The sequence below is a fragment of the Nansenia antarctica genome (genome assembly GCF_963989245.1).
Source record: "Nansenia antarctica genome assembly, chromosome: 4".
NCBI lineage: Eukaryota > Metazoa > Chordata > Actinopteri > Argentiniformes > Microstomatidae > Nansenia > Nansenia antarctica.
The window spans coordinates 69,841,073-69,865,177 of record NC_137689.1 but is presented as its reverse complement, the minus strand read 5'-3'; the positions used below and the strand labels follow the sequence as shown (position 1 = coordinate 69,865,177).

Below are 24,105 nucleotides of genomic sequence, written 5' to 3'. Positions count from 1 at the left end.
AAAAGTACAGTGCTGTAGCTGCCTTGTCCTCTGACCAGGCAGGTACCATGGTTACGGTACCAGAGCCCCCTTCCTTGCGAAGCTCGAGTCAACAACGATGTCACAAAGGAGACCAGAATCTCGACCTCCTTATGGAGGCCATCGCCCTCATCCTTAAAGACAACAATACCTGCTGCTCTCCGACTATGAGTGAGAAGGCCTGTTAACAGCGTCCCCCTTGTAAATCCAAGACTTGGCATGTTGTCTGTTTTATTATAATGTGATTTTCTTTCTGGCTATTCATATAACATAGAGCACCTCTATGATCAGTACAAAGTAAATACGTGTTGTTGACTGTTGGTACAGATCTCTTTGCACTTTTCTCTTTTTTCACTTCATGCCTCTTTTCCGTCCCAACCCCAGAGGTACCATTCGGGTTGTTGTTCCAACACATAAATCTGAGCAGCTGAGTTGAAATATGTGCACAACGATACGCAAACGTCTCTCTCTCTTCTGCCTCCCAAATATAATTTGTTAAACACAATAACACCTTCCTCTGCCTTAACTATCCCTTAAGACTCTTAAAGCATACCCAGGTCCAGAGTCCTACATGTGGGAAAAAAAGCCAAGGGTGACCAACCATCCCCTAAAAGATCATCATCACAACATCACAAACAGCATATCAAATCATCCAAAATAAATACTAGCCTCTAAGGGGGACAGGGGGGCGGGGGGGGGGGGGTTAGGGGGACAGGGGCAGGGAATGGTTGTGCAGTGCAGAGGAGCACACAGTACTGAGGTTAGGCCCCTGTCTCACCCCCCAATCTCCTCCATCTCTTCTCCTCTCGGGGGGCGTGGGGTTGCCGCAGCCGGATACGATACGGACGCCGTCCCTCCCCCCTCCTCCAGTCACACGATGCTGTCCTGCAGCAGAGGCTCAAAGTCACCGTCGCTCAGCGGCGCCGGAGCGTCCTCCTCGCCGCCCGGCAGGGGCGTGTTGATGTGAACGCCGGCCATGGTGACGGCGCCCGCGGCGTCCTTGTCCTCTGCGGAGGCCGTGGGGGCGCCGGGCGCCAGGGCCTCGGGGATGAACAAGGCCACGATGAACGCCACGATCACCGAGCAGGAGCCCATGAGGAAGGGAGGACCCGGGATGAGAGACCTCTGCAAGGAGAGACGCAAACGGGATTAGCGGGATAGTGGTGGTGGGCTAGTGGATGGTGATGGCTGGACTGGTGATCAGTCAGAAGGTCATGAGTGAAAATCCCACCTGGGAACACCACCGCTAGTGTGCCCTTGAGTAAGGCACTTAGCCCTGAGTTAGTCCAGGCTCGCAGGGCCTTACCATACCCCCAAATCCATCTGTAATCCTGAGTGATATGAGGCATTTGTGTCGAATATTATTACCGTATATATAAAATATTGCAATATTAATCTTAAACATACTTTAGACTTTGCCCACTCTCAGTCAATATGTTTTTCTCTCTGACTTGTGATATGTTATTTGAGCTGGACCATGGCCAGATTTAGACTATGGCTACTAGTGGACCATTCTCAAGTTGTGCGTATCTGCCTGCAACCTGTAACTTGAGTTGGCAACTAGCCAACTATACTTAGACTGGACCAGAGTCAGGTAACTGGGTTACCCTGGCAATCAACTCCTTCAGGGACATGGGCAAAGTTAGAATGTGCATGGTTGGGGCATCCTCCATTTGGTCAAGTAGACTGAACAGAGCCTTGTCAATGTTGTTATGATTCGTGATAGACAGGTGCCTGCTTGACCATCAATATTCTGCCTATAAAGTGAGGCTGCTTGTGACCTATGAGTCGTTCGTTCTCTTGCTGTGAGAGAACTTACCCAGCACTGAATGGAATAAACCTTTCTTCAATTGTCTACCTATGAGCAAGAATCTTTAATTACTTTGATTGACTATCGATCTCGGTCACCACCCATCAAACACTGTTTATCACTGAGTAATAAACATAAGGTCCTATTCTTAGAGCCAACCGTGGGTTCTCAGGGCGTACTCTCTAGGCACGACTGAGTTGGTACGGCATACAGGGCACAGAGAAATACAGGATTATACTGCCTGCCTAGATGAGATATCTACAGGAGAGACACCGATTAATATGAATACAAGTTGGCTTGCCGTTGAATGACGCTGTTGTGTTATTGGAGCTGGTGTGTGTTTCAACTCAGTAGGGGGATGTATAGGTGTGTGTGTGTTTTACCTCAGTAGGGGTGTATAGGCGTGTGTGTTTTTTTTTTTTTTTTTTACCTCAGTAGGGGGGTGTATAGATGTGTGTGTGTGTGTGTGTGTGTTTTACCTCAGTAGGGGTGTATAGGTGGGTGTGTGTGTGTGTGTGTGTGTGTGTTTTACCTCAGTAGGGGGTTGTATAGGTATGGGGTCGATGGCGAACTCCCCGGGGATGGGATCGATGGTGTTCAGCTCCACGTTGAACATGAAGAAGATCAAGCCGTAGAGCGCGGGGCCCAGTCCGTTACACAAGCCCCGGATCCCTGTGATCATCCCCTGGACCAGACCTAGCGGACGGACGGAGGGGACGGAGGGACAAACATCAGCATCATCACATTACTGCTAAAGCCAAAGCCACAATTCAATATCAGAACCACCACAAGACATTATGTCTGCCATGAAACACATTAGCACACGTTCATAACCCCATATCGATTGCCTTTGTAAGAGGGCACCGGGGGGGAGGGGGGAGATGGGAGTGGGGTGAGTGTGGGAGGAGGAGAGGTGGGACTGCCGGGAACAGGGAATGGATGGATTACAGCAGAGAGGAGTGAGAGGTTTCTTACCCTGCTTGTCTGGGTCGGCGCTGTGGGACACCAGGGCGCTCACTGCAGGGAAGGTGATACTGGACATGGCTGCCACGGCACCCGCCGCCCAGATCATCCTGACCAACACAGACAGGCAGGAGACGTCACATACAGAGACCCACTACACACAGTTCAGCGCTATTGAGCAGTGAGCACGCTCAGTGCCCTTTGATCAGACCCATCATAGCCACTTCCTCTTCACTTACTGCCAAAGGATTCCGGAACACTCACCACCTAGAGTGCTTTTATGTGGTATTTACCTAGCAACAACACTTTTGATGCTTTTTTCTGTGAATAAAGTCACCCTTGCCACTCTACGATGTTGACGGTTTGGGTGACTCTATTCCCCCTCGGCACGAAACGAGTCAAACCCTTTTCTGACTGCTCACTGAGAGACAGCCTGTGTTCCAACCAGGGTTTCCGTTAGAAAAAATTGCCGCCGGACATCGTGTCCGGGAAGATTTCGATTTACCGGACAAACGTGATATATTCCGGTCATATTAAAATATAATTTAAAAAAAATATGCCATTTAATGTCTATTTCTCATCCGATACGATTAGATGCGAGCTATATAATATATAATAATATAACATGATTCGCATGCGCGCTATATGTCCAGCGCTGAACGGGCGCCTCTGGGAACTGAACAGACAGCATCGATCAATGAACGGACTCCACATTACGTTAACTGAAGTTTGTTAAATTGTTTGGGATTAATGTGAGTTTTCTATTTTCTCTTTCCAGTTTTACCCTTTTTTTATCAATAAAACAACGTCATTTCTATAACCAGGTCTCGCTGGTTGGGAAGGCATTTCGTTTAGCTGATATGTTACGCAACCGAACAGCTTCGGGAAAACGAGTAGCAGCGCACATAATAGTGAGCAAATACTGACTTCCACTTTTAGTCCTAGGCAAAGGTCCAACACAATCAATTATTACACGTTCAAATGGCTCCCCTATAGCAGGAATGGGATGCAATGGTGCGGGTGGAATGGATTGATTAGGCTTACCCGCCATCTGACAAGTATGGCAACAGCGGCAGTGCTTGGCAACATCCGCCTTCAGTCCGGGCCAAAAGAAATGTTTCAATATCAGCTGATAAGTTTTAGTTATACCTAAATGTCCTGACCACTGGCTCTCATGTGCTACAGATAACACCTGTTGTCTATAACCCACAGGCACAACCACTTGTTTTACAGTATTCCACTCACAACCATTTGCATTAGGAGGAGACCATTTACACATTAATATCCCATCGTTAAGGAAATAAACTACGTTGCCCCCTATTTCAGATTCCTCACTAGCTGCATGTAAAAAACATTTGTTTAATGACTGATCAGCTACTTGAGCGACACGCAATCGCTCGCCGGTTACCGGGAGAGATAGGCTGTCAGCGGATGGTATGGTAGGACTCGGGGAGGATGGTAACTCTACCACTTTCTCCCTGGGAGAAGCTGAAACAATCGGGTTCTCATCCCTTTCAGAAAAGGCTTGCATAATCACACTATCACAGAGAGAAACATCGCTATCCTCCTCTCTGCCTCGACTCGATTGTGCACGAGTTATAGCGCACACCGGAAACAACCGCTGTTTCGCATAGGCAGCCTACACATTAGGAGACATCATCATGCCGGTGTCAAATCATATCATAATAAAAGAAATACATAGCCTATATATTCGTCTTTTTTAAAATAGAAGGAATCAGAATGTGAACTTTAGCGAATTGTATTCAAATTGTGCTTAGAGGGAATTATTTTCACCGGACATTAATGTCCGACGAGTTTTCAATTTGTCGGACTTCAACAACTTTTACCGGACAAAGACCGGTAATTACCGGTTAACGGAAACCCTGGTTCCAACATCCACGCTAGCACGTCACCTAGCATGCATGGCTAACACATCCAGTGTGGTATGCTAGTGGCCAGTGGTTGGTTGGTTGGTTGGTTCTCAGCGACCCCCTCCCCCCCCCCGTGGAGAGAGAGGTGAACGGGGACTCACCAGGGTTCTGATCCGAAGCCATAGCAGGCCAGCTGGAGGATCTGGAAGCCCAAGCCCAGGAGAACTGTGTTCTTGTTTCCTATGGTCCTCATCAGGAGAGTGAGGATCAGTGTCTGCCAGAACAGAGAGAGAGAAGATTCACATTTCCTTTTCACACTGTGTAAAGAAAGACATTGATATTCTTCCTCTAAAACTTGAGCTTATGCCGGAAGATAGTCATCTGAAAAAAGACAAATGTTAACTTGATTAAAAAAGGATTGTTCACTAAGAGACTTGGCGGTGTCCTCAAAGACACATTATACAACGGTTTGATCCGAATAAGTATTGCGATTGGCCGAGAGGCGTTCGACGCCTTTTCCCTGTTTTCCATAGTGACAATATCCAGTAATATCCCTGCGCAAACACTCAAATTACCAAGAATTGTTTACCATGTTATCTTGACAACAGCGGTCGTTTTGAGAACTATATTTCCGAGCACAGGGCGGAAACCACCACAATCTATCACAAAGTAAACAAGGCATTGTTTCCCTGTCACAAATTGTCTGTTTTGTTTTGGAACCGTTGTATAAAAGGAATAAGTCACAGCTGGGCAGTGTTGTTAGGCCAGACTAGAAGGTCACAGAGAAGAAGGTGTCAGGTACCTGCGCTATGATGGACAGGATCCCCACCACTCCGATGAACACTGCGATGGTTGTCGATGAAAAGTTGATGATCTGTGGGGGCGATAGAGAGAGACACACATTATGTAGCATCACTCTTTAGTGCTACCACCATGTACCGGTTCCACAAACGTATACCTCGCTTTGAAAACGGTTCTATACTAAGAATATTTGAAATTAAAATGTTTATCCTAAACGCCTGATGCAGCATTTTACTTTGAGCTGTGCGGAATATATATATTCTATATCTTAGAAGTGTAATTTGTCTATATGCTCACGGGGCGTGCATGGGGTAGCACGCTCTGCATGCATAGTGGACGCGTGGCTGGGAAAGACGACGCTAAACAGTCGCACACACACACACAGCGTTGACGAGAAGGAAAGGGAAGGATGGAAGCCGCGAGTGTTGACGCCGGCCGTCCCCAGCTTGTTGATAAAAGGAATGCCAGAAGTGACATCTGGTGTTACTTTGCTTACAGAGCCAACGGTGACGGCGAGCCGACCGAAATCACAAAGCCTGTTTGTAAAAGATGTTTACAAGGCCACGCAGTCAGACAACAACACAGCACATTTATCCAAGCATCTTTCCAATAGAAAGCAAAGCATCCTGAGCCAAAAATCCAAATCACAACAAGTCAGTAAATAATAGCTCTGATAGCTTAAGGATTGGGAAAATAAGAATTTCCATGTTCTGGTTATTTAATAGGATATTATTTACTTTGCTTGACGTTGTTTTGGTTGCCGTGGTATCGATTATTATTAAGAATTTGATTGTGATATTTAAGCTGGTATCGGTATCAATCAAGGTCAAGGTGTCGTGACAACGCTATTACTCTCTCTTTCTGCTCCAAGGGTGGGAGGCTCAATGACCAGCACATTGCTGAGCTCAATGGAAAGTGAGCTGCCAAAGTCGATCTGGCAGTAACACACGCAGAGCAGGTGCCTCTGATACCTTTATCGTCATAGTAACCTACTACAATAAAACTGGATATGTAAACAACACCATTATGCGGAAATAACTACTCTTCCCCCGCCGGTGTTTACCATGAGATGAGTTAAATACAGAGAAGTTGGGTTATCACTTTACTCGGAGCATACAGTTCTAATGTGTTCATAGCGCTGGCATTAAAATACATCATATTATGCTTAGAATGAGTTATAAGGTGTACGGTTATATATGTATGTGTGTGCATACTGTGTCAGCAGGAGATGTTTACCTGTCTTAGGTAGAGGAAGAAGCTGGAGTACTGTCCGGCCTCCGGGAGATAGGACAGGAACACCGTTATACAGATGAGCAGGATGGTCGGATCCTTCCCCACTTTTCTCATGGACTGAACACAGAAGAGAGTCAATACAGACAAAATGGCCGCCGGACAGTACAATATTAACACTGTCAGTCAGACGTTGGTGAAGACATTATCATCACCTTTACTGTACTGTACTGTACAATATTAACACTGTCAGTCAGACACTGTCAGTACAGTCAGTACTGTACATTGACATTCTGATACAGATCACCCCATACAGAGGGAATCGATCACATGTGAGGTAGCCCTCCTGCTTATGTAGAGTACATGTATGCAAGACTAACCCCATTCACTTACTAGTTTCAGTTTTATTACATCATGTAAGTGAACTGAAACACAGCACTTTGCTGAGAAGACCTGAGGGAAACCAGTAGCTGTTCATAACGACCTGAGAGACACCAGTAGCTGTTTATAACAACCTGAGAGACACCAGTAGCTGTTTAGAGCGACCTGAGAGAAACCAGTAGCTGTTTATAACAACCTGAGAGACACCAGTAGCTGTTTATAACCTCCTGAGAGACACCAGTAGCTGTTTATAACAACCTGAGAGACACCAGTAGCTGTTTATAACAACCTGAGAGAAACCAGTAGCTGTTTATAACAACCTGAGAGAAACCAGTAGCTGTTTATAACAACCTGAGAGACACCAGTAGCTGTTCATAACGACCTGAGGGAAACCACCACTGTTTGTTCTAGGGACATCAGAAGCGGGCGGTCTGGACTCACAGAGAAGGGGTCGGCCTGCTCCCAGGAGATGGGCGCCCCCCAGGTGTTGAGCCTCATCTTCTCCGGCAGCGACTCCGGCACGGCCAGCAGGATGAAGCAGATGTCGGCCAGGGCGATGAGCGTGGCCACCAGCACCACCAGGTTGTCGCCGTAGCACGCCGACAGGTACGCCCCGATGGCCGGGCTTGTCACCAGGCTGGCAGCGAACGTGGCCGACACCTGGATCAAATCAAACATTGCAGGTGAGTTATATTATTATTAAATAATAATTATAATAATAATAACAATAATAATAATAATACATTAGACTTATATAGCGCTTTTCTAGACACTCAAAGACTCTTGACAAACTGAAAAGATTGAGTAGTAAAGTTAAAAAGAAACAAAAATAAATAAATAAAAGAAAGTATAGGGGTCTAATTAATGTTTAGATGACTAAATGTAAATCTAAGTGTCTTTGTAGGACAATCTACTCTGTTATCACTTTAATGTGATAGTGATATAGTGAACTATATAGTGAACTGTGTCACTAGTGATGAAGTGAAATATTTAATTAATCTAGCTCCAACAACAGTCAATACATCAATAAGTCAATAAATCCGATACCATATACCGGTAATAAGATTAGAGTAATAAAGCAATAAGTAATAATAAAGCATTGACAGTGGTAGTTCAAAAGTAGTGCAAAAGGCTGCAGTGTAGTAGTACCTAGCGACCACAGGAGAGAGTACTGTAGCCTACCACATGCTGACTTACAGGTAATTAAGAATTTATAATAAGCAACTTCAACTCACTAATGAGTGTGTGCCTGAATGGGAATTTGCAGCAGTGTTGGGCGGTTTGCGTACTGTAGCAAACTGTGGCCTTTGCTACAGTGACCCCTACAGTAGGTCAGGGATACTGTTACCTGTGGTTCCCACTTACGCTTTACAAATGGACCATAAATGTCATGGTGTATTCTCCATCAAGATGTGATAAATACAAACACTGTGACGGTGCAACTCGATAGCCACACAGAGCACGCCACGAACCCCAGGCGCCCGTTCTGACACACCAGCATGAGGGTTAAAACCGTCGTGTGAGAGACTCGCTCGCAGGAAACACGAGAAGACCTCCACACAACGCAGCCACGTTACATAAGACTCGTATAGAATTTCACAACTCGATCTGCAACCGCAGAAGCATCACACTGAACGACAGCACGCTGCCCCCCACTTCTCTACCCCGGCAGGACGATCGGCTCAATGAGATGTGTCTTCATTAGATTTCGAAAATTGCTTTACCGCGGCCTGGGGTGGTCCAGTGGTCTAGCACCGCGGCCTACAGTGCACACATATGCCCCTGTCAGCATGGGTTAGAATCCGGCCCGTGGCCTGCTGATTAAACCCTCTCCTGCTTACTTTCCTGCCTTTCTTCGCTGTCTCCATGCAATGAAAAATATAAGAGTGGGACTGCTGCATTTAATGAAAAAAAACACATACTTTTTTTGAATAAATGAAGAGCTTTACCAGTCCATACGCTGTGCTCCTCTCATGCTCCTCGGTGACATCGGCGACATAAGCGAAGATGACGGAGAAGGTGACGGAGAACGCCCCTGACATGGAGATGGCGGCAAAGTACCACCTGAGAGAGGGAACACCATGTCAGTTAGAACACAATGTCAGTTAGACTCTACTCAACACCACCTGAGGGATGGAACACGATGTCAGTTAGACTCTACTCAACAGCACAGGCCCGAACCAAACAGATGTTTTATACAGTCTGTCGAACAAATGAGCCGAACAAGCTCATAAAGAATCTGAGGAATGTGAATCATAACTGGGAGATGAATAAGAACCATTCTGTGTGGATCCGTTTGTTTACCAACTCAAAATGGTACTGACATGACCAAATGAATAGACCTAAACGAATGGTGGTATCTACATATAAACTATGTATGGGTAGGATAACAATATATTTTCTTAAAAAGAAAAACACTTTGAATGTGAACGTTGTTACGTTGTTAGCCTCCGATGAAATACTCTATGAAATGAATCTGTGCGGTCGTGGTTGTAAGCCAGAAGAGAGGTGAGGTCTTACCAGGGGCTGAGTCTCATGAGCGGAATGGGGGCACAGGTGAAGAACACAGTGACCAATAGGAAGGAGCGTCTTCCCCACACGTCTGACAAGGCACCAATCAGAGGGGCACTCATGAAGGAGAGCAATCCCTGGAGAGAAGGAAGGGTGGAACCTGGGTTAACAACATCACGTACAGGCCGAGGCCGATCGACCTAATGAGAAGCTTCATTGATCTTTAGCGGGAAAATAAGTCGGCTTCATTATTTCAAGTAGCTAGCACTAAAAACGGTTGCCCCATAGTAATTGCTTTGTAATGACGTGTAATGGAGGTTTTTTCCCCGAGATCCTTAGTTAGTTCACAAGTGAAAATACGTGCGAAAGTTAGAGCAAAAGCGAATGTGTTTCTCTCTTACCTTCACCCCTTGAATGAGGCCATTCATCAGGAATGTGTGCTGTGGAAATGTTTCATGTAGAACCTGCGAACGACCACAGAAACCACAAACACGTGTTCAACAGAGAGGTTGCCCACAAACTGAAACAGACACACAGCTGTGCTTAACAAGCCATTTAATTTACCAGGGAACCTGCCCCCCCCTAAAAAACAGAAACCAAAACACAACAAGGCATCATTCCATGACGGCGGGATAGAAGAGAAAAAAAAGCTAATGAAGATAGATGGAAGAGAGGAAGATAACCAATGATAGATGACGATTAACTCTGACTAAAGACTGACAGAAACAGTGAACCACAGAGGCTTACAAAACACACAAGAGAGACAGATGGACAGACACAGAGAGACAGACAGACACACACACACACGGACAGTTAGACAAAACGGGCCAGGTGGAACTCACTGTCAGCATCGGAGTGGTGAGGAGGCCCCAGGCGAAGAACTCCAGGAAGATGACCACCACGGCATGGTAGACGCTGGGGCGACCAATGCCCTGCTGAGGCTGCAACAGAGGGCGGCCATGTTAAACACATCCACCACCATAACAGAGTTTAGCCATGTTAAACACATCCTCCACCATAACAGAGGGCAGCCATGTTAAACACATGCTCCACCATAACAGAGGGCGGCCATGTTAAACACATCCTCCACCATAACAGAGGGCGGCCATGTTAAACACATCCTCCACCATAACAGAGGGCGGCCATGTTAAACACATCCTCCACCATAACAGAGGGCGGCCATGTTAAACACATCCTCCACCATAACAGAGGGCGGCCATGTTAAACACATCCACCACCATAACAGAGGATGTTAAACACATCCTCCACCATAACAGAGGGCATCCATGTTAAACACATCCTCCACCATAACAGAGGGCGGCCATGTTAAACAGATCCACCACCATAACAGAGGCCGGCCATGTTTAACACATCCACCACCATAACAGAGGGCGGCCATGTTAAACAGATCCACCACCATAACAGAGGGCGGCCATGTTTAACACATCCACCACCATAACAGAGGGCAGCCATGTTAAACAGATCCACCACCTAAGGTGCCTACCACTGCCGTTGTGCCCTTGAGCAAAACTGCTCCAGGGGCACCGAAGATGAGGGGCGCCTGGGGGTCTACACGTGTGTGCAGTGCATGTGTGTTGCCTCAAAAACGTGATTGATTGATTGATGATTGATTGGCAAATGAAACCTAAAACATCAGTGTTGTCTCAACCAGTACATTACACTGCATAAATATCGTCATCAAATCTAAATGAAAATCCTTAGGAATGAGTCATGGGAGCATGACTCATTCCTAAGGATTTTCATTTTGATTTGATGACGATATTTGATGACGATTTGATGACAACAGCATCTCTTTGGAGGGGAGTCATTTCCTTTGTGTTCCTCCTGTGTGTGAGGACCTCCAGTGACCTCCAGTGTCCTAAAACAGTCAGTCAGTTGGGGAAGGCATAGATGAGCGCCCCTGTAATCTCTAAGGCCTTTGGCCTCTCGTCTAGTTTTGTCACTCCCGTTATCTTTGTTTCTTTGTTTAGTTTTTCTGTTCTGTCTGTCTATGAAATCTGTAAAGCATCCTTGGGTCTGAGAAAGGCGCTATATAAATCCAAGATATTATTATTATTATTATTATTATTATTATTATTATTATTATTATTAAATGTAAAAAAGCGTCTGCTGAATGGTGAAAATGTCAAATGTAAATGCCTCGCTACTGCACTTCCCAGCACACTGTGATCCAGCACTGCAGTTTGGGATATGGGTTACGTAAGATGGGCCTCCTACTTACAGTGCACACATCCTCAAGAATGTGTGTGTGTGTGTGTGTGTGTGTGTGTGTGTGTGTGTGTGTGTGTGTGTGTGTGTGTGTGTGTGTTTTACGCATGGAGATTATCTAGAAACAATGGTACATTTGTATATTGAATTATCAGTCATTATCGAGTAATTTCTGTAGGCTACTGTAAAATAAAGTGCAACCAAAATGTACAGGTGTTTTCATGCAGGTGTTTTCATGCAGGACACTTTGCTCTTAAAAGGTAATAGCAGGGTCTGACACATTGTCTCTTCCTGTGACTGCAGAGCCTAAGTAGGTGGAGGGTGAGAGGTATGCAACTCTTTCCCTAAATTTAGAAAATCTAATGACATTATTCTGCAGGAATCTTTACACTCTAAGGAAAGAAGGTTCAACCTAGAACCAAAGAGGCTTTTTTTGTCCGTCCCTGTGGACAAACCCTTTCATGTAGACTCTGAGATATGACATCTTATCAAAACGAGTAGAGACCTTCAAAAAGCAAAGATGCAACACTACAGAATGGAACGTGCTGGGGGTTGATTGTGATTGGCGCATGCGCTACGCCATCTGACGTCGGAGGGCAGAGCTCTTCAACATCTAAGATGATAGTTGCTCTGTGCATTTTAGATTAGATTAGATTCAACTTTATACTTTATAAGTACTATACAACGAAATGCAGTTTAGCATCTAACCAAAAGTGCAAATAGTGATATAAGAACATTATATAAATAAAACAAGAATGATAGTGGTAATTATGCAATACACAGTATGTGCAGAAGTAGTACTGTAACATCAGTTTAGTTTAGAGGTATACAGTTATGAGATGTGTCATGAGTCATGATACTCAAACCCCAGAGTCTACATAAAGAACCCTGTAGGGACCTACATAGAACCCAAAAGACTTCCAAAAGGCTTATTACACAAGAACAGCTGAATACTGGGGCTCTATCTAAGTACAGTACATTGACGTGTGTAGTTCAGGCAAAACGAATGGGAACCTTCCCTCTAAACATGTTAGAATTGATTGAGGATATTGTAGGTGTGTGAAGTCGTATACATTAATAAAAATAAAAGTGCATTATCACAGAGCAAGAGCTATAATTTATTGTGGCCCCTACATTTATAGATACAGGTGTGTAAGGACTATAGTCCAACAGTAGATTCAGGATTCCTGACAGCTTGCTATTAAAGGTGGCATATTAAAGTGTGCACTAGGTGGTATATTAAAGTGTACACTAGGTGGTATATTAAAGTGTGCACTAGGTGGTATATTAAAGTGTTACACTAGGTGGTATATTAAAGTGTGCACTAGGTGGTATATTAAAGTGTACACTAGGTGGTATATTAAAGTGTACACTAGGTGGTATATTAAAGTGTTACACTAGGTGGTATATTAAAGTGTGCACTAGGTGGTATATTAAAGTGTTACACTAGGTGGTATATTAAAGTGTACACTAGGTGGTATATTAAAGTGTTACACTAGGTGGTATATTAAAATGTTACACTAGGTGGTATATTAAAGTGTGCACTAGGTGGTATATTAAAGTGTACACTAGGTGGTATATTAAAGTGTGCACTAGGTGGTAAAGTGTGCAATAGGTGGTATATTAAAATGTTACACTAGGTGGTATATTAAAGTGTGCACTAGGTGGTATATTAAAGTGTGCAATAGGTGGTATATTTAAGTGTTGGAAAACAGAAATTGAGTTCATGCCTGTGTTGTTCTCACCCATTCCACACACATCATAGCCAAGATAGAAAACGGGATATGGATTATATTATATAGATAATGATATAGATATTATTTAGATATATCTAACTCATAAAATGTCAATATAAATTGTGCATTTGAAAAATGATGAGCGTTATCATCCAGCCAGTAGCCTATCCATGCAGGATTATGGTGGTTACCATGCAAACGGATCGCATTCAGCGGCAGCTGAGGGATGTTATGCAACATCCATAACGGCAACAGCGTTACAATATTACACAGGCTTCACTAAGCTCCTCAGCAGACAGGCCCTCTGTAGCTCTACCGCTGAATACCTTACATCCTTCTACTAACTGAAACCACTCACTCAGACTCTAAGGCTAATCGTCATTGTTAATCTAGATAGATGTATCGACATTTCCAAGCCGCTCGTCAATAAGAGCGCTTTTTGCGCACCGAGCGTGTTTACGCGTTAAACGGCCTTCAAGATCTGTCAACCCCGAGCGACGCTCCAGTAATGTGCGCTTCTTAATCTTATGCCACCTCGGCTGATGCCACCACCGTGTTTACCCGATCCTTTAGGCGACATTGCGGTCGTATAACGGGTAACACCTGTCATTATAACACTTGATTCATTCACATTACCGTGGGCCCATCCTTCATGATGATTTTCTTGACCAGCACTACCCGGCTGGTCCCCTGGTGATCTTTATCTCCTCCCGGAGGCATCATCTCCTCTCCACATCTCGCTGGAGTTACATAAAATCCATGCTGCGTAGGGATCTTCGGTACTACAGCCGCTTCTTCCAGGATGCCTTCGTATTTAGCCCTGAACGGCTAAAGCGCACTAAAATACCGTGTTTTAGCCTCCTATAGTCCAAATGAATTGACAACACCGGTGAATGATGTGCAAAATGGTTCCTGCTCACGTCAACAGTCTCTCTCTCTCTCTCTTTCTCTCTCTCTATTCCCTCTATGGACAGAGCAGATGCACGGCACAGCCGAAGATTAGTGAATGAGCTGACCGCAAGTCAGTGCGCGGTTCTGTGGCGTCCCAAACACGAAGCCGCACTGAGGTGGATGAAACTGCGCTGAGATCAGATTTTAAGCACCCGCTTGTTCCCTCCAGCCGCTGAAGCGTACAGTAGAGGCTGCCGGAAACCACGTGTCTATAGAGATTTATTCTCTCTCTCTCTCTCTCTCTCTCTCTCTCTCTCTCTCTCTCTCTCTCTCTATCTATCTATCTATCTCTCTCTCTCTCTCTCTCTCTCTCTACCTCTCTGTGTGGTCGAGAAATAAAACATGACTTTGTGGTTAAATGTATTATTTACACATATGGGGGGAAAACATGCAAGCACAGCCGTTTAGTGATCAGCAGAAGAGTTGGTGTGTGTTATTATAACTGTTATTAGGCTGAGGGATACTCTGATGTTTTATTCTGAGAGAAGACTGTTAGAGGATAATGATCACTGTGTGTATAGCAGGGGCGGCGCTAGGGGGTGGCTACTGGGGCTCAAGCCCCGGATGTTTTCTGAAAAGCCCCGAATGTTTTACTTAAAAAAAATTTAAAAAAAATATCGTGAGTAACGTGCAGTACCGGAGTCCAACAGAGAGGCAGCAGCTGCGCGACATTAGCCTGCGTACTGGGTAGCCTACCCTGCCCTGAAGAAGAAGTGATCTCAATCAGTGCCTGACTTGCAAAATTGTAAGGATGGATATCCCAAAGTTGTTTCAACAAAACAAGCGCCTTGTTGCAGCAGCAGTATCAGCAGCTGACAACAATGACATCACCAGCAGTAATGACATAGATGATGTTTCAGGTTTGTGAATCTTATTAGAAAGGTGACTGACTCACTGACACTACTTTTCCGGTTTGCTAATGCTAGCTGGCTATCATAACATAACGTTATGTTATAATGAAAATGAAACATAGCAAGGTACTGTTACGGTACATGGTAAGAAATCAAACAAAGGATAATACTTATACAAATAAAGTGAATAACAGGCTGATAGTCTTTGATATCTGTACTCTGGTTGACTGAGTAACAAGTGAAAAAGAATGATGTAACGTTAATGTTACAGCTAGTAAACATGGAGTAACCACATTAAGTATGCCCTTATGGTAGTATGTATGTATACAGAACATGACTCAAATCTATCCTAAGATGTAACGCTAACTAACTAAGTTTGTTTAATGTCCCAGGGGGGATTTGATTTCACAGTACTATACACAGGCCAACAATACATGTAATATATCGTCATATAACACAGGACAAGACTCTAAATACAATATAAGTGGTGAGCACAGAGACTGCCCTGATATAATAACTATAGCCATCTCTTTTATCCACTTTTTTATCGTGATCTCGCTGTTTTTTTATATACCGTATATGGCTGGCTCAGTGTTGTTGTCTGTCCTTTATGTTGTGTTGTTATGCGTTGTTTTTAGTGGAGTGGCGTGGCAGAATGAATTTCCCCACGGGGATAAATAAAGTATCATTGAATTGAATTGAATTGATACATACTGTAACATAACTAGCCTCAGCCCATCAATTATGTAATTCTATACAAATATAAATGATGGTGACTGACAGGGGGAGCTACCAGTGGTGTAGTCTAGTTTTTTCTAGTGGGTATACTGTGATTTTGCCCTCCCAGTCAGAGCGACACCTGTCCCGTAGCGACACCCCATACGCATCACCACACTCACTTATGCATACAGTATGCATCTACACCAGTGTTTGCTGCCTTGGGGGGGGGGGGGGGGGTGGCATGGACTGTACTTGTACATCAAGCTGCCTCACGCTACAGAAACAGGAGATAGGCTCCTGCCCCCTAAGGGCCGTTGGGCTACTTACGTGGTCTTGACTACATGTCCACTTTCTCACCTGGTTCTTGCTCTCTCTCTCTCTGGTGTGCCGACACCATCCTGCTCTCTCTCCTTCTCTCCCTCTCTATCCTCCTCTCTCCCTCTTTTGCTGTCACCCAAAAGGCAAATATAACAACCAGAGTATTTATAATTTAATAAGAGGTATACATTGAATTCATATAAAATCATAACATCATTCTAATTGAATATTGGGTTGCTGTGGGCAATAGAGTCAGATACTGTCTTTAATTACTCTCTCACCTGTAAGAAAATCGTATGTCCAACTACAAAAAACAGACATTTCCAATGAGTGAGGGTTTGTTCCAATGCTTCAATCCACTGTCCATGTACTGTAAATATGCCATTATGGTATTACCATAAAGCCCAATTCTAGCAGAATAAGAAAGATTGTATATCTACTTTAAGTAAAATAATAAAGTGCCTCCAGTTAGCTCTTTAGCTGGCATGTGTGCAGCAGACTAGCTCATCTAATCACCTCTGAGCTAGCTAGCTAGCTTGCTAGTTCTTTGACACTATTATTCACACCATGAAACTATAATCAGACACTTGAATGAATGAATTAATGAATGAATTAATGAATGAATGAATGAATCGTCTTTATTGTCATTGCTACAGTACAGGTACCAAACAACGAAATTTAGGAGGGGTGGCTCCCCTGGTGTTAGGAAAGGGGAAAAAACACTTTTAAAAAAATCACAAGAAGGGAAGGAGCTGGTTTACATAAATAAAGGCTATGTACACTATCCACTATACTATACTGTACAGATAGACGACTAGGGTTGTCATATTGAACAATAGTGTTATTGCACATTTATTTAAAGTGTCGCAGTTTGCAGGCTTGAAATGTACATATTTGTGCCTCAGCACTACACCTGATTTTTTCAGTCCAGCTGGCTGGCGAAATGAGGGAGTGCTTCGCCAACCAATCAGGTAGCGGTATTGCCCTGCCTCCCACTACCATCCTAGGTTTCGCAAATTCGCGGCCCGCCCACCCCAAGGCTCTGTAGGGGAAATACTGAGACTAGCATTCTGAACGACTGGTTATGTGATAACAAACATGTCAGAAAGTTCGAAGTAAGTGCTTCGTAACACAGACGGGGTGAATTTTATGAATAAAAGTGTGAAAGTTCTGTCACAAAACGCCGTTACGTATCCTCGCGCATTTTCTAGTGGGTATACGCAAATCCTTGGCCTTTCCTAGTGGGTATACGGCGTAGTCCTGCGTATCACGTAGACTACACCACTGGGAGCTACGTGTGCTGACCTCCCTCTGTGCCCAGAACCACCACAATTAGTTTGCTTCATTAAAGGGTGTGAATGTATATGTGTTCTCCAGTGCCTTTTGTCTGCTTTAAGGTGGTGGTAAGTTGAAGGTTGAAGGCAAAATTTTCCGGCGCGCTCCGCGCGCACATTATATTCTCCCTCTGGGCTAAGCCCCGGATCTCCTACGATCCTAAATCCGCCCCTGGTGTATAGTCAAAACGAATAACACCTGGAAACATGTGAGAACACACTCCAGCACCCTCGCACAGGTGAGCTGTGTGTCTGAATGTGTTCTGAATGAGAAGCACAGTGTTATCAGTCTGATGGGGAAGCGAGAGTGTAGATGACGTCATGTCAGTCTGTGGATACAGTATCCTAGGCTGTTCACCTTCTGTAAGAGGTTCAGTGTGACATGAATATCACAGGGACACCATCATTAAGAATAAACATGGTTCAATATGCTCACATTATTTTCCCCTAAGGTGTGTAGTAGGTCATTATCAGCCACTTATCTACTTTGGTGATAACCTGTGGCTTTAGTTGATGTGCACCATGGGGTCTGTTTGGGGTCATTGCTAGGCAACGAGAGTGTTCGGTTCACCGGCATTGCATCGGAGTGCACCTGTAACCAGACACAGACTGCTTTTAGTCTGCAACCTCTACTGTACATCACTCACCTGACATCTGCTTCACCACAATACTTATGATTGCCCAGAACCACAGGAGGCAAAGGACTACGTAAAAAAATAATTTAGAATCATCTTTGTTTGACTCCGTCTGACAACAGAATGGCCTTAGCAAGTGGACACTGGGTTGACAAGGAGATGAAAGGTGAAGCGCCAAGCCCCAGGTAAGTGTGTGTGTGTGTGTGTGTGTGTGTGTGTGTGTGTGTGTGTGTGTGTGTGTGTGTGTGTGTGCGTGCGTGCGTGCATGCAAAACTGTTTTATACATATACGTAAATGTGTCTAACCTTCAGGCTTCAATATGTCCATGTTTATTGCCAGATATGGTCATGCACTAGCTGTTGCCGGGAATATAGTTTTCTTGTTTGGAGGAGTGTCCACCATGGCCCATGAGGTAAATTTGACACACTTTTATTAAAGTGTTGATTTGCTATACAGCACAGTGCCCTGCGTAATAAGAAGTAAGTGATGTTGTCCCATTGGTGGAACGAGCTTCCCACTGCTGTCAGGACTGCAGAGTCACTACCTATCTTCTGACGTAGACTAAAGACCCATCCCCCCTCACACTCTAGACTAAAGACCCATCACCTTAACTGTCCCTCCTAAGACCTCTTCATCCCCTCTATCCCCCTGTACAGTGTCTCTACTATCAAATTGAAAAATAATAATAATCTTAATTCTTCCTTCTTCTAGCATTATGACTGCCAATGACCCCTGGCCCTAGCATAGATTACCTTTTCTTGCGATGACTGATGCATATATGACTCACTTACTTAGACAAATGTATTTGTTGTAAGTCGCTTTGGATAAAGACGTCTGCTAAATGCCAAACGTGTAAATATACATTTAATAGGACTTTTTTTGGCTCTAGAGATTAAAGTATCAGGAAGTAGGCGTGACTGTGTCAGTACCATCCGCAGAATATGTCACCAATCCAACTACAGAGGCTTGACTAGGTGCAAATCACTAGTCCTCAAAAAGGATGGTTACGGTTTGCTAAAAGCTATGAATATTATCATGTACCATAGTGATTGCAAGAGGAAGGGTTTAGAGAAAAACCCCTCATCTGTGAAACCTCATGGTGAATGAATGAATGAATGAATGAATGAATGAATGGATGAATGGTCTTTATTGTCATTGCTACAGTCCAGGTACCATGGTGGAGGGGGCCTTAGGTTGGTTTTCCATGAACATGAAACCAACATGTAAAAAAATAAAAATAACGGACAATCTATACACGCCATTTAGCTGACGCTTTTTTGGGTGTTTTTATCCAAAGCGACTGACATTGCAGTGAGTGCATACATTTTTCAGTATATATGGTCCCCAGCAGGAATCAAACCCACAACCTAAGCATTGTTAGCACCATGCGTTATCGACTGAGCGACAGAGGACCAATCTCTTCTTCTTCATAGTAATTGTTTGATTTCAAACATTGTCGGATTTTTTTGCTTCACTGTCCCAATACTTACGCACTGTCCCAATACTTACGCAGGGCACTGCATCCCAACGAGCCTAATGCTTCTGGTGTTTCCCTCTGTTTGTAGGAGGACCAGCAGGTATATCTGAATGACTTCTACATGCTCACGGGTATGTTCACATTCTGAGCACATCCAAGTATCTGTTTGCTTTCATACCACTACTTACTGTGATGATACCCATAATGCATGTTATGGACTTTAAAAGCCGATATAATATTGTTTTTCTTTCCTAATTGTGTTGTTGGTAGTGTCACCCACTGACCTCAGCTGGGAGGCCATGCCACAGAAGGGGTTAGTTCCCTCAGCAAGGGAAGGGCACACTCTTTGGTAAACAATGCAGTGTTTGCATATTATACAAACGATATTTTTACATCAAATATTATGTTGATATATCTGAAAGATGTACGATGTAGCACAATTACACAATTACAGTACCTTGACATTGGAATCCAAGATTATAAAGATAAATTATAAATATGCTGTGGTTTTTTTGGTGTTTGTTTTGGAATCAGTTATTGCCTCATGTTTACATGCCTCCTGTTCCTCCACACAGTGTGGTCCAGGGCAAGCTGTACCTGTTTGGAGGCGTCTCAGATCCCCTGGCTGGAGAGGGTCTCCCTGGAATCTACTGTTATGACATAGGTGAGTTTACAGGGCAGCGGAACCCCAGATCTTACTGTAAGAACCAGCCCTGTAGGACCTGGGGGGTATTCCATCAAAATCTCAAAAATAAGCCTGGATTTTCCTTTAGCAACGTTGATGGAATACCCCCCAGCCCTCTAGGGACCAGCCCTGGACTCACTGGTAAAGGCTTCATTAGATAACTGCTGCTACTTGACCCAGGTGGCTTTACGACTACCAGTTGTTTTTGATGCTGCTCTTATTCTTTTTAAAGTGTCTGTCTTAAGATCTGTTTTATCTATTTGTAAAGCTCTTTGTTACATTGTTAAATATGGTTTATGATGATGATGAGGATGATGATGAGGATGATGATGATGATGATGATGATGACGACGACAACGACGATGATGATGATTCATATTATTATTACAAATACAGAACCTAGTATTGGTTGGTTGAGTCTAACTACATGATGCTTGTCATTACTGCGCTCTCTCTCACTGCCAGTGTCGCTGACGTGGGAGCGGCTCGCCACAGGGGGCGTGTCCCGAAGGACCGTCAGACACAGCTCCGTCGCCGTGGGAGACAACATCTATGTCTACGGTGGGCTCCTGGACGGGGCGCCCACTGATGACCTCATGATGTTCAACACAGGTCAGCATGGCCACACTGAGCCTTGTACATGCCTCCCTCACACATGTGGCTTTCACACCGGCAAAGAACCGTGCCGGTTCGCGTTCGCAAACCAAGTCTGGAACCGGCCGGCGCGTTCAGACCGAAGCTCAATTGGTTCGGAACCTGAAAAGTTGGTTCGCAGCGGGCACCAAAAAATAGTGGTTCTCAAGTGAACCAAAAACGCGAACCGTGACGTCGTCAGAGGGTGTGTCATATTCTAGGCTGCAGAGACCAGCAAGGAGGAAGTAGACAACATGTAATCTAATCTAAATCTAATCATTAGTGATCAAAAACAATATCAAAAGTGTCATTATTCTCTCTATCTTCCTCACATGCTCAGCAAACACACACACGCACACGCTCGCGGACATGCGCGAACGCGAATTTCGTAATGCCAGTAATGGAGCAGCTGATTAGTAAAAGAACGCATATAGAAAGTGTCTTTTGTTTTGTTTCACAGAAAATTGTGTTTATTTCAGATACTGTAGTGGAAGATATTATCCTCTTTTCCAGTGAAATGTTTGTTTATCCCGCCCCTTCATCACCCAGCGTTGATGCCGCGGATGGTTCAGGTTACACTTGTATGAACGCGGGCTCGTTCGCCAGACAGCACCAAGGTTCAGAGGTTTCCGAACGCGAACCGGCACGGTTCTTTGCCGGTGTGAAAGCCACACACATGCACATACATGGCCCCCTCACACATACACGCACACGCGCATGCACATACATGCCCCCCTCACACACGCGCATGCCCACACATGCCCCCCTCACACACACGCATGCACACACATACCTCCCTCACACACACACACGCATGCACACACGCACATGCATGCACACGCACACGCGCACACTTACTCATATTGGCCTGGACAAGGCTGCTCAGTTTTAACAGACCCCACATAGGGTATGAGTGATCACTGTGTTGGGTTTGTATCTACTCTGTGACATGGCCTTCTCTTTACCCTCAGCCATTTGGCCCACAATCTAACTGCCTCTATTTCAGTGTCGCTGAACTGGACCCCCGTTAAGGCCACTGGGGCTTTGCCATCTGCAAGGTAATTTGATTCTTCTGGAGTGTCATGACATATATCAAATTTAAAAGTATTTTTAAGGCAAACCAGATGCGAAAGAAAACAAAACACTCATGTGTTTTTTTCAATCCAGATTTCGAAACGATTCAAGAAACAAGTATGGTAGTCCATATCAAATGGTTTGAAAAAAATTCCTTGAGGTTAGTTAGCAACAGATTTTCTTGTTGAGCCGTTTGGTTTTTGAAATTGCGATCGGAATTTGTTTTTGTCGAAATGCGCCATTGATGTGTTTAGTCGCGCTGCGCTTTCGTTCCAGAATGTGTGCAGACTGTTGCCATGGCGTGCTGGCAGAAGCACCAACAGCGATTCAGTAACCGGGCGACCCTGTGTGAAATTATCTGAATGCCATCTGTCTCCCATTGTAGCCCCCCCCAGTTCTGGCAGGGAGCAGTAAGAACTGGTCCAAAGACAGCTGTAGGGTTCTTATCCTGATCCAAACTCACTCAACAGAGGCTGTGTAGACCCTCGCACAACCCTGTCAACAACAGAGAGATTTTGGAGACACCACGACTATGTGGGCCTCAGCTCCATGCTTTGTTTCTCCTTAGATACAGTTTGTGTGTTGTGTCTGTCTTTGTAGATACAACCACACGTTTGCTGTAGTTGGTGAGCAGGTGTTCTTGTTTGGGGGCTGTGCCGAGAATGGAAGCTACTACAAGGACATCCATGTTCTAAACACAGGTATATCAACAACAACAAAAAATCTGCTAATTTTTTTAAAATTATAGATTTTTTGGTAAATGCTCACATTGAGTATACACCCATTGTAACATCATAGAAAACCCGCTTACCCAATTCCATTCTAATGCTATGCCCAAACCCTCACAGTGGCACTGTATGTACACTGTGATGAAACAGAGTCATTCTAGACTCATTGTGACATCGTAGAATACAGCTTGCCGAAATTCTATTTTGATTTTATGACCAAGCCCTCAGTTACATCACAGCACCCCTGTGGCATAACAGTGTGATTCTAAAGCCATTGTGACATCTGTGGTGCATTATTGATGTCATAAAGATATCATGGAAATGTGGCTGTACTAACATGGCCTCATTCTCAGACACTCTGGTGTGGCAGAAATCTGAGGTGAAAGGGGAGTCGCCCCTCGCTGGTGTAGGCCAGACCCTCACAGCTCATCATGACAAGGTACAAACCCCCCCCATGCGCCCCACTCACCCCCCCCTCCACCACCAAAGTCACCCAGGGATAAGAATTATGCCAAAGCACTTTGTAGCACTCACGTGTAACACATTTGCGTCTTCTTCAATTCAGGACATTTACCTGTTTGGTGGCAAGTGCACCAGTCAGGATGGGACAGTCACTTCAACGAATGAGATACATAAACTAAGCATTGGTGAGTCAACTGGCAGTATCACTGGCCTATTTCTGCTAGAATTAGATTAGCACCCCTATGAAAATGTACGTGGGGCGCCCTCAGGTGGCAACAAGTCCACTTCAAAAAGCAACTATACTTTCAAGCAATTAAAACTTCTTGCTTAAGATAAGATTATTATTACTAATCTAGAGGACACATAGCTGACCTATAATGACGTCCATAGTGTGCCCTTGAGTAAGGCACTTAGCCCTAAGTTACTCCAGGGAGACTGTCCCTGTAATCTCTAATTGTAAGTCACTTTGGATAAGCGTCTGCTAAATGGTTAAAATGTGTAAAATGTTAATGTAACATCCTGTCCCGTCCTCCCTCTGTCCCTCTCCAGCTAAAATGAAATGGAAGGTGCCTCTCTATGTGGGGATCCCTCCTTCCAGACGCTATGGCCACACAGCCTTCATCCTCCACAGCCATGTGTGTGTGTGTGTGTGTGTGTGTGTGTACATGTGTGCGTGTGCGTGTGTGT

General features: G+C 44.5%; 2 protein-coding genes across 2 annotated transcripts in view; one reads left to right on the top strand and one right to left on the bottom strand.

Moving 5' to 3' along the window:
- Window positions 1–888: 888 nt before the first annotated feature.
- On the bottom strand, window positions 889–14,270 carry mfsd14ba (major facilitator superfamily domain containing 14Ba; the record flags this gene model as incomplete). The annotated part of the gene is made up of 12 exons (XM_080530160.1): window positions 889–1,143; window positions 2,361–2,524; window positions 2,804–2,901; window positions 4,824–4,936; window positions 5,465–5,536; window positions 6,700–6,813; window positions 7,516–7,734; window positions 9,024–9,138; window positions 9,595–9,722; window positions 9,987–10,049; window positions 10,428–10,526; window positions 14,187–14,270. The coding sequence occupies 12 exons, from the start codon at window positions 14,268–14,270 to the stop codon at window positions 889–891; spliced, it is 1,524 nt and encodes a 507-aa protein (XP_080386286.1).
- Window positions 14,271–18,482: 4,212 nt separating this feature from the next.
- Window positions 18,483–24,105, top strand: part of LOC308156320 (RING finger protein B) — a gene marked incomplete at both ends in the record, with an annotated part of 8,632 nt that continues 3,009 nt past the window's right edge. Inside the window, 11 exons of the mRNA XM_080529659.1 lie at window positions 18,483–18,544; window positions 18,699–18,771; window positions 19,925–19,967; window positions 20,107–20,185; window positions 20,412–20,500; window positions 20,987–21,133; window positions 22,161–22,212; window positions 22,829–22,929; window positions 23,310–23,395; window positions 23,522–23,603; window positions 23,968–24,053. Of these exons, the coding sequence (XP_080385785.1) occupies window positions 18,483–18,544; window positions 18,699–18,771; window positions 19,925–19,967; window positions 20,107–20,185; window positions 20,412–20,500; window positions 20,987–21,133; window positions 22,161–22,212; window positions 22,829–22,929; window positions 23,310–23,395; window positions 23,522–23,603; window positions 23,968–24,053 (900 nt within the window). The remainder of the gene's footprint in view (window positions 18,545–18,698; window positions 18,772–19,924; window positions 19,968–20,106; window positions 20,186–20,411; window positions 20,501–20,986; window positions 21,134–22,160; window positions 22,213–22,828; window positions 22,930–23,309; window positions 23,396–23,521; window positions 23,604–23,967; window positions 24,054–24,105) is intronic.